Genomic DNA, 11,170 nt, shown 5'->3' with positions numbered 1-11,170 from the left:
TAGTTGCGGGTTGCGTTTTTTTTGGGGCTTGTTTCTAAAGTGTAGGCTAGTTATGTAGTTTAAACTAGGTTCTCAAACCTTTTCATGTCAAGGACCCCCAAATTAATATGCATTTCTCTATGGACCACCTCCCATCTGAAAATATTTTGTGCCAGGGACACCCATACAAGATTTGTGTTGTTCAAATGTTTCAAAAACATTCAGCATTTTCACTTTTTTTCGCCCCAAGACTTTAGAAAATAGCAGATCTACAAGCTCACAACGCGTTGCGATGCGACGCGTTGTGAGCTTGTAGATCGGCTATTTTCAAATAGTTTTGGGTCTGTGCTCATGTCGCTTAATTTTGGGCTTTGTTTTCGTAGCCCTGGTTGCTTGTTTCTCTCGCAGAATCTGGCAACACCGCCTACTAGAGGAACCCCAGTGGAGGGCTGTAACATTATACAGTCATGTTTATGATGTTTTATCCTTCAAAAGATCCACGGTGATAATGGCAGCTTATACTTTTCCAAAGTTAAGTACCACCGTGCACAGTGCTAAGTGCTCATTCTCCTGATAATCTACTTAAAACGTTTTGAAGGGCTGTCAAGTTTATCACTTGAAATCCCTTTTAAAGGAGTAGTTCACCCAAAAGTTCAGTAGTCAGTAAGGATGAAACCTGGAGAAAACGAAGACTCAGAAAGGTCCAATTTCCAAAGTTTGTTGTTTGTTGTTGTTTTTAAGCGTTGCTTGAGATGACCGCGGTGAGAGTGAGCAGGCCGAACGTCAGCGCGTGGCTTCTCGAAAGCCGCGCGGCGCCACTGAGAGGCGAGGTGGTGGCGAAGATGGCCTCCGTGTCGTTCCACGGCAGCGGGAGGTTACAGATGTTCCCCTCGCAGCAGGCCGTACACACCTGGCCGCAAAACAACACACGGAACAATCAATCAATCAAAACGTCAGTGCCTGTGTCCACTGTGTCATGAGGCCGAGAGTCTGTCCAGTATATCGTTGTTGTCGGGTAGAAACCTCTTATCTCCATATTCTAACTTTATATGTTTTTACGTAAATTAACACCCTACTTGATCATACTATAGCGTCACACAAAAGCTTCAAAAGTAGCAGATCTACAAGCTCGAAACGCGGCGCAAAGCCGCGCGTTTCGAGCTTGTCGATTTGCTACTTTTGATATTTTTTAATTTGAATACTGATTGAATAGAAACAGTTTTGGACATTATGAGGTTTCCACCCGACACAGACGATATACGTAAGTAAATACTCAAGTATTCAAAAGTACAAATTACGAAGTACATTTTTTTACTTTTTAACACATGGGGTTATGTACGGTTTTGCAAAAGGTGCAAAAACTTACCAGGAGTGCCAAAACCGTATTTAAACGGTTTTGGTGTCTTTTTGTTTTTTTTCGTTTTTTTCCGCACGGGAGGGGCTAGAGCAGCTCTGGGAGTACCCATTGTGATCCTGAGAAGGATAGGCCAGATGCATCACCGGAAACCGGAAACCGGCTCCCCATCCGCTTCCTGTATATTTCCTTGTTTAAAACGCCTGTATCTCCGAATCTGTTTCCGGTGGGGAAAACCGGTCATGCGCGATGCGCGATCCCCCCCCCCCCCCCCCCGTTGTAACTTGCGAGTGAAATGTTATCGTTCCAGGATGTAGCCAGGGTCATCGCGCTACATGAATGGATGCTTTTTTTACGTGGATTTGCTCGTCGTGGAGTCTAGAGATTTAAACAGCAAAGCGCAGTCAATGGGGAGAATGCTGGCACCCACGGTAAGTTGTTCCAGGCACCCAATGTGTTAATATATGAAATATGAAATGTTGAAATTTTGAACATTTCCCCAAAAATATTTGATATGTTTACAAACATCAGTTGTGAGTAAAGCATTCGGCCCACCAGGGTAGATTCATTTGCAATGTTCTTCCTGTGACCTTTGGGGAAGCAGGCTTTTACATCTAGATTTAAAACAAGATCTAGATCTTTCCTCTAAAAGTCATAGCTTTACTGGCTGGACAAACACGCTACAATATATACAATCCTTTTCATTCATTACTAGTTAAGACTATGTAAGTTATTTTTGTTGCTGATTATTTGATTACATTTTGGGCCCTATCTTGCACGGCGTCTCAGCCCTTATGCCTAAACTTATTAGGCATTTTTTTCTGTTTTGAAAAACAGTGAAATAGTGAAAACAGCCAATCTACATCGATGCATTGTGAGCTTGTAGATCGGCTCTTTTCTCTACTAGAAGTTCGGGCCTACAGTGTCGCACTGCCTTATCTGACTGATATGCCCATATATCTCTGTCAGTCCTTGTCCCTTTTATGCTAGTCTCGTGTGGCCAGACTGTTGCCTCCCATAATTGTCTCCGCCAGGAGACTATGTTTTCACTTTCCGCCCCCCCTCCCTCGGCCAAGCTAACATCGGTCAAGCCTCACGTGACACGCCACAATACGTTGAAAGAGTGTGCTCTGATTGGCTAGTGAGACGCATGACGTATAGCGGCCTATAAATAGATGTGTCACTTTGAAAGAGTCTTAGTCTCTTTCAAAGTGAGGTAAGACAGGAGTAATCACGAAATGGCTGAGAAATGGCGGAGTAACACTTAAGACAGGATTAATCAAGTAACACTTAAGACAGGATTAATCAAGTAACACTGAAGACAGGATTACTCAGGAACAGTACTGTGCTCCGAGGAGCACATTTTCTAGTTTTCAAATGTTTCCGGTCATACAGTCTGGGACTCGGAAGCTCTGATCATCATTAGAATATAAACCGGATGTGAGGCCTCCTCCTCACTTCCGTTTCGTCTTTACAGTCGCGCGAATTTATCCTAATATAAATACAAATCATCTAAGTACAGTTAGCTTGCTGCTTAGCAGAAATGGAAATTAAAAAGTAAAATGTAAAGATCTTTTAAAATATATTTTCGTGAACGGGAGTGCCAGTTTCCTCTCTCGGATTTCAGAGGTTGTAGTTCCAGACTCTATATAGCAGTGGTTCTCAAACCTTTTCATGTCAAGGACCCCCAAATAGACGCTTATTAGACCGTGGACCCCCATATGAAAAGATAAGCCAGGGACCCCCATAATAGAAGATTTTTACGGCTCTCTAGCAGTGATTCTCAACCATTTTAATTTCAAGGACCCCCAGTTTGACATGCATTAGGCTACAGACCCCCATTTAATGGCATGTATGTCTCTGGGACCCCAATTTATATTGTAAAATCAATGTTAATTGAACTCTGAGAGTGTACAAATGGAACCAAATGGACCCTAACGGGTCCTAGACTACTTTTATGCCCAATTGCCCATATACGGAGATCCGTGATGTCATCAGTATATGCCCATATATGGGCATGCTGATATGCCCATATATGGTGATCTCTGTATCTGTCAGTCCATGTCCCTTTATGCCCATATATGGAGATCTCTGATGTCATCAGTATATGCCCATATATGAGCATGTCCTCTTTAGTGCCCATACATGGAGCCGACTGATTTGTTTGCTGATGGCATGACGACACACTGAGGTTAGACAACAACACACTCCATATTTGGGCGTAGCTGCATTGGGAACTCCTTATATGGTTATGGCTGAGTCATGGTGACATGAGTGTGACGTCAGAGGTCCGACCTTAAGCCAATTTGAATATAGGATTTTAAAATGTTTTTCAAACATATAGAGAGATCTCCATATTTGGGCATATCAGTCGGGTTGGCGGTGCAAGAGAGCCGTGTGAAAAAAAAAACATAAAAAGTTGAAACATGGAGATACATGGTTTCTATGACGATAACATGTAATATACATCATTGGTTCTCAAAGTGGGGTCCGGGGACCCCCAGGGGTACTTGAGGCGGTTCCAGGGGGTCCCCAGCTAAATGATGGATAGGAACCAAATGGACCCTTATGGTTCTGTAACTCTGAGAGTGTACAAATGGAACCAAATGGACCCTAACGGGTCCATTTGGTTCCATTTGTACACTCTCAGAGTTAAATTAACATTGATTTTATAATATAAATTCAGGTCCCAGAGGTATAAATGCCATTAAATGGGGGTCCGTAGCCCTAATGCATGTCAAACTGGGGGTCCTTGAAATTAAAATGGTTGAGAATCACAGCTATAGAGCCGTAAAAATCTTCTCTTATGGGGGTCCCTGGCATATGTATTCAAATGGGGGTCCACGGGTTAATAAGTGTCAATTTGGGGGTCCTTGACATGAAAAAGTTAGAGAACCACTGATATACATGGTAAATAAAGCTGACACCGCTGATTCCTTGTTGCCATTTGATTTTTTTTTGCATCAGGTCTTTGGTTCCCAGGCTCTAAAGCCAATCCTGAGCCCTTGGACTGACAGTCTGATCCACAGCCCTGTAATTTCCTTCCTCCCTCCGTCCGTCTGAAGGGCGGTGATGGAGGAAGTACTCACATGTTTTACTTAAGTAAAAGTATCAATACTGCAATGTAGGTATACTCCGTTACAATGTACTTGAGTAAAAGCACAAGTAAAATATACTAAAGTACCAAAAGTAAAAGTACTCATTGTGCCGAATGTCCCATTTCACAAGTTTAAAATGTATCAAAAATCTTTTGAAAATAGCAGATCTACAAGCTCACAATGCGCATTGTGAGCATTGTGTTTTCAAATGGCTGAAATATATATATAGGGCTGAAGTGGTTAGTGTGTTTTGTAATAATAATTCAACTCTACAAAGTAACTAAAGTTTTCAAATAATTGTAGTGGAGTAAAAAGTACAATATTTGCCTCTGAGATGTAGAAAAGTAAAGGTACCTCAAAATTGTGCTTAAGTACAGTACTTGAGTAAATGTACTTAGTTACTTTCCACCACCGAAGAAGACTAGACACACATGTTTCAGCGAGGATTACAGTGACAGTGTGTCCAGGGAGAAGCCCCCCCAGTTAAGACCCCCGTCTTCATCTTATCTGCTCTGAGCGCTTTGAAGGATCTAGAGGATTAACTAAACTGCCTGTTTAAGTGGTGCTGAATGAGACTGGTGGGCGCGTCCGAAATATATGCCATGTTTGCACCGCAATAGAGTACTGTATACTGTCCTGTACCGGGTCAGTGCGGTACGGGCCCAAAAAAAAAGAAAGAAAAAAAAGAAAGAAAGACATGCTATCTCTGGTTTACGGTACTTCCCGTAATCCTGTATATCTGCGTGAAGTAGGTGGACGCCTTTTTAGGAGACGGAAGCAGGTTGGAGTCTATTCATTCCAATGGAAGAGTGAACGTGAACACAGCTTCTGAACCATTCTTTAGGTCTTCAACGTTTTCAGGCCAAGGAGCCCCCTAGCTGAGAGAGAGATGAAGCAGCGACCCCCCTCTATATCGTATAAAATTGTGTTTCAGATTCAACGTTTTTTGAAAAAAAATCATATCACACAAAGATTTGGCGGACCCCCTGTAGTAACTCTGAGGACCCCCTAGGGGTCCCGGACCCCCTGTTGAAGACCCCTGCTTTAGCCCCATGGTCATCGAACTAAATATTGGACCCGATCGTCACAAGACACACAATCTTTCCAAGATTTTCACACTAAAATGGCTTTTATCAGAGAGAGACAAATCAGGAGAAAAAATACTTTATTATCGATTTTCTTTCTCTGTCCCAGCAGCACTCTCTCACGGGTAAACACACAGGACGTTCGCGAGATCTGCCGTCAGACGGCTAGTGCCCACTTAGGAGACCATTTGTAGGATTTGACGTACGACACATTTCTGGTTCCATGAGGCCGGAGAGTCCAAGCCCACCGATTACCTATGTTTTGACCGGTATTTTGTCAAAAAATGCAAAATGAATTATTATCCATTTTGAAATGGTAGATTCAAATTTTTTTTTACACACGGAAATTCCAAAATAGCTACAAACTCACAACAATTTTTTAAATATTTTTTCAAACTTTTTGAAAATTGTTCACATAATAACATATGCCCAAAATAGGGAGGCCAGGTTGAAAGTGGTTAAAAATCAGGACACAACGGCTGTAGATTTGCTGATCCCGAAAGAAAAGTTAAATAATGACCGATATATGGACCAGACCGATATACAGTACATAGGTCTGCCTCTACCCATGACCTCGATATAGAATGGATGCAGATATCTGCTAATCTTGCAGATATCTGCTAATCCATGACCTCGATATAGAATGGATGCAGATATCTGCTAATCTTTGTCTAATCAATACTAGATGGGTTCAGAGATTCCTGGCAGGGAGGGAAGAAGTAATCATCTTCTGAATAGGGCAAACCCTGCTCAGTATTCCAGTGCTGGTATAGCAGGCTCAGGATGGGTACCACAACCGCACAATAGATAGCAATGGGGAAAAAAAACTCTCTAAAGAGCAAGTTCTGGTCCTGTCCTACAACCACAGGCCTAGGTTATCACCTACAAACCTTTTAGTTCCATGATGTTTTGGTATTCTTGTTTGCGTTTCTTTCTTTCATCTTAGAAACAGTGGTAACTATTATAATTATAATTATCATTACTATCGCGTCTCTGTCGGTTGGAAACCTCATACGTCCACAACTGTTATTTTTTAGGATTCAAATTCAACTAGACGCGTCGCAATTCCGGGGAAATTGCAGAGTGTGGTTGCGCCGACGCGGTCGGGACTCCAGTAATACGCCGGGAGGAATACCGTGGGAGACTGCGCCAATTACATCGTCACGTCACTCCTGAGATCGCCTGCGTTTCATTTTGAGAGGATTGATCCCCCAAAAATCATGTTTTTGCATCAAACGGTTACATTTCGAGCATTCGTGGCACCCCCTATGGATCAAAGTAGAAATGCTTTTGGGGATTGGTTTAGTATACCACCCTCGACATGTGATTCAAATTTGGGATTGACCGGACGTTTTGTTCGTGATTTATGGCATTTTTGGTCAAACGGGCCCCTCCCGCTAACTTTGGAAGCCATTTACGGATGGACGGTACGGACTATCAAAATTCCGCTTGGATAGGTTTATCGCATGGGTCCATAGATCACGTGTACCGATTTGTGTGAGATTTGGAAAAAAGTTGAAGGAAAAGGAGCAAAAAGTGTGTTTTTTAGAAAATTCAAAATGGCGGAAAATCTATCCAGACGCAAATGGGCGTGGCCTATATGGGAAGATGCGTCGTGACCCAAGGAATCCAGGGAAAAAGAAATTTTGATTTTACGACCTACGGTTCAAGAGTTATAGGCCAAAAGGTAAAGGGGGCTGTTATAGCGCCACCATGTGGCCGACTGGTGTGATTCTTTTTTTAATAATTTTTCAAAAAACTATTAACCTCCCCTCCAAGTTTTGTAACTGTAGCCCTTACGGTTTCCGAGAAAAAAATAATTGAATGGGAGTTTTTGCAATTCCCATTAAAGTGGATGGGGAAATTTAATGCACAAATAAATCAATATCAAAAAATCTATCCTGACGCAAATGGGCGTGGCCTATATGGGGAGATGCGTAGTGACCCAAGGAATCCAGGTGAAAAGAAATTTTGATTTTCGGACCTACGGTTCAAGAGTTACAGGCCAAAAGGTAAAGGGGGCTGTTATAGCGCCACCATGAGGCCGAATGGTGTGATATTTTTTTCATTAATTTCGGACAATATTATGAATTTTCCCTCCAAATCTGGTAACTCTAGCTCTTACGGTTTCTGAGAAAGAAATACTTGAATTTGAGTTTTTTCACTTTTCCATTAAAGTGGATGGGTGAATTTAATGCACTAATAAATCAATATCAATTAAACTATTTAACCAATCTCTTAGCAAAATACAAGCGCACGATTCCCGATTTAGACGGTCATTTTGATATATGGCACAACATTAGGGGATAAAAACTGTGGGAGGAGATGCGGTTCGAAATATTGTTTATCTTGAAGTGGAAGAAAGCTATAGAGTACTATAGTCTGGTTGCCCTGTTGGGCAACCACACTAACTAGAAAAAGTGCTCCTCGGAGCACAGGTCTCCGCCAGGTCAGGTACGTTATTGTGGCCTCCTGGTGGCGCTATAATAGGCCAATGTGAAAATGGTGCCATTTATTCTTAGGTTGTTCACGGCATTCGGACACTGCATGCATGATTTGAGGCATTTTGTTCCAAAAATGTGTTTTGCTATATTAGACCTGCTGGTGGCGCTATAACAGGCCAATGTGAAAAAGGGTGGCATTTCTTCCTTGGCCTAGTGGGAATGTGTTTGTGAAATTTCACGGAAATCGCACGCTGCGTTCATGATTTGAGGCATTTTGTTCAAAACGGACCAATCCTGCAAATTTTGGAAGCAAACCTTAGCCAATGAGGATGGAATATGGGAAATCGGACAGATCGGTGTTGATCACATGACTATAGAGATACTGTGTACCGATTTGCATGACGTTTGGATAAAATCTGTAGGAGTAATGTAAAAAAAATAGTTTAGCACAAATCGGCCTCCGCTATAACAGGCCCATGTGAAAAATTTGAGGCAGAGGTTCTGAATTGGCATCCAGGGAGTGTGTGTGCAAAGTTTCGCAGCGACCGGGCCAACGGTGCCAGAGATTAGCTGGTAACACACAGACAGGACGGACGGACGGACGGACGGACACACACACACACACACACACACGGACGGACGGACGGACGGACGGAGGGTAAAACATACTCTCTCGCCATGCCTTTCGGCCTGGCGGAGACAAAAATAGCAAAAATAGCTAATATGATGAAGTAGGGCATTAATTTACGAAAAAACACAAAAAGTTAAAATATGGAGATAGGCGGTTTCTGCCCGACAGCAACGTTACTATAATAATATTATTATCTGTAAAAAAACAATGCTAATGATAATATCTGAATCTCTACTGTTGAATGTTAGCTGTAACTTGTACTGCTCTACATAAGCCGTGGTAATGAAGAGGGTTTTTTTCCCCCTCGAGCATATTTGGGAACAGGATCTCCTAAAAAAAAACGTAAGCTTTCTGCTGAAGGAAACTCACACCACAAACCAAACAGGTTGACCTCCCGCCCAGACCCTTAACACCAAAGACGCCGACCTCCTGTGTGCGCTGACCTTTTGGTAATGCTATATTGTCAGATGGTAGATGCTATGTAAATCTACACTCCAATTCAGTAACTTTACCTTTTTTTTCACTGTTGCATGGCTAAAGGACCATATCGCTGGTCTAGCACCTTTACCCCGTAGCACTTGACCTAGTTATGACGACCATGCAGACTTACCTTGGTCATTTGTTCTCATGTTCTTATTACTTAGGCCAGGGGTCTTCAACAGGGGGTCCGGGACCCCTAGGGGGTCCTCAGAGTTACTACAGGGGGGCCGCCAAATCTTTGTGTGATATGATAATTATTTTTTACCTTAACCACTTGAACCTTAGCATCCCTTTTCTGAGGAGAACTTTAGCCAAAAAATAGCAGATCTACAAGCTCACAACGCCTCGCGCTGCGAGGCGTTGTGAGCTTGTAGATCGGCTATTTTTTGGCAAAGAGTTATAGGTGTAGGGGGGAAAAAGAGCAACAAAAGTTTATCTGAAACACAATTTTATACAATATAGAGGGGGTCCCTGCTTCATCTCTCTCAGCTAGGGGGTCCTTGGCCTGAAAACGTTGAAGACCCCTGACTTAGGGCTGTTTTTTCTTGACCATACTGTTAAAATGTTGAATTGAGGTTCATTGTTTACCTGGTATCCTATGGTTTCAATGTATATATTATTATTTTGATAGCGTCTGGTCTGACTGAATTGCTTTTCATTTTGGGAATTAGACTGTGTGATATGTTTGATATTTATGTTTGATAATATCACAATTTAATTGAAAAGATCATCACATTAACCCCGGCGCCCCTATTTTGTGCTAATGTGTCAAAAAAAAATAAATAAGCAAAAGTAGCTAATCTAGAAGCTCACAACTTGAGCTTGTAGTATGAAACATTTTTTTGAACTCTGGTGAGCTATGAATTGAATGAAGGACTTTTTTTGTGTTATCCTTTTAGCATTAAAGTCTGACTGTACCTCATGCTGTTTAAATGTCTGTCTAATGAAGTATTCAATCGATCAATCAAAGCATCCACTCCCTCCCTCACCTTGTTTCCTTCATGGTCCATGTGGTTGCACCCCGTGGAGAGACAGTCCTCCAGCGCCACACAGCGTTTTGTCACCGACACGCTGTCCCCCTCCATGTCCATCTGGTGGCGCGTGTAGCAATACCTGGCATCTGTCAGGGAAACGTCCATAGGCATGTCACAATTATTACATATCGCAATTATTTGAGATAATCGTAATTATTTGAGATAAGGTTCACACATTTGGAACAGGAAATCGCAATGCGTTGTGAGCTTGTAGACACAGTGCCAGAGCCAAAATTCATTGTAAAAAAAAGTGCTTAGGAGCCGAGATACAGCCTTTTTCAGTAAGAAGTTTTTTTTTTTTTTACGTCTTAGACGACCAGTGGCACAGGGCTTATGATACAACGGACGTCTTAGACGTCGAGTGGCATATCTTTTGTCATATCTGCCCCCCATGCAACTTTTGTTTACAAGGCCTAAAAGCCACACAATTAATTGCGAATCGTTAATCGCAATTATTTGTCTGACAATAAATCGTCATGTAAAATTTCATAATCGTGACAACCCTAGGTAACAAACAAAAAAAATGGACCCATTTCAAGTTTTCAAATGTTAAACATCTTTTGTAAAAGTAAAAGTACAACATTTTCCTCTGAGATGTAGTGGAGTGCAAGTAAAAGTATTGGAAATTGGAACTACTCAAGTAAAGTACAAATACCTCAAAATTGGACTTAAGTACAGTACTTGAGTAAATGTACTTGGTTACTTTCCACCACTGTTTGTCATATAGGCCTACTGCAGACCGCTTATGACCTGAGGGAAATGCCGCTCATTGCTAACGTTACGGGGTGAACAACATTCCACGTCAGGTTTTTTTGGTCAAGCCCTGGTATCTTTGACAATCTATGAGTGTGTTTTTCCAAACAAAGAATGTGCTTTTTTATGAGCCAGGGCCAAGGAATACTCAGTCATTAAAGAGGAACTGTAAATCTGGCCCGGCAGCAGCGGTCATGACAGGCTGACTTTGGGGCTGGCGCGTTCTTTATCAGGACAGCTATTTATGAGCTAAACATGTCCGCGGCCGGTGAAATATGTACAGGTACAGAGACCTCCACTGAATAAACAGTG

The 11,170-nt window shown here is 42.1% G+C and overlaps 1 protein-coding gene across 1 annotated transcript in view; it reads right to left on the bottom strand.

The window, feature by feature from the left end:
* Positions 1–352: 352 nt before the first annotated feature.
* The window catches only part of lypd6 (LY6/PLAUR domain containing 6), a 65,038-nt gene continuing 54,220 nt past the window's right edge, over positions 353–11,170 (bottom strand). Inside the window, exons 4-5 of the mRNA XM_084084030.1 lie at positions 10,061–10,191; positions 353–889 (exon numbers count right to left, since the gene is read on the bottom strand). Coding sequence (XP_083940156.1) covers positions 716–889; positions 10,061–10,191 — 305 coding nt within the window. The 3' untranslated portion in view covers positions 353–715. The remainder of the gene's footprint in view (positions 890–10,060; positions 10,192–11,170) is intronic.

This window comes from Gymnoscopelus microlampas (genome assembly GCF_963454915.1).
Source record: "Gymnoscopelus microlampas genome assembly, chromosome: 17".
NCBI classification, from domain to species: Eukaryota; Metazoa; Chordata; class Actinopteri; order Myctophiformes; family Myctophidae; genus Gymnoscopelus; species Gymnoscopelus microlampas.
The sequence above is the reverse complement of the archived record's forward strand: the minus strand, read 5'-3'. Positions and strand labels throughout refer to the sequence as shown.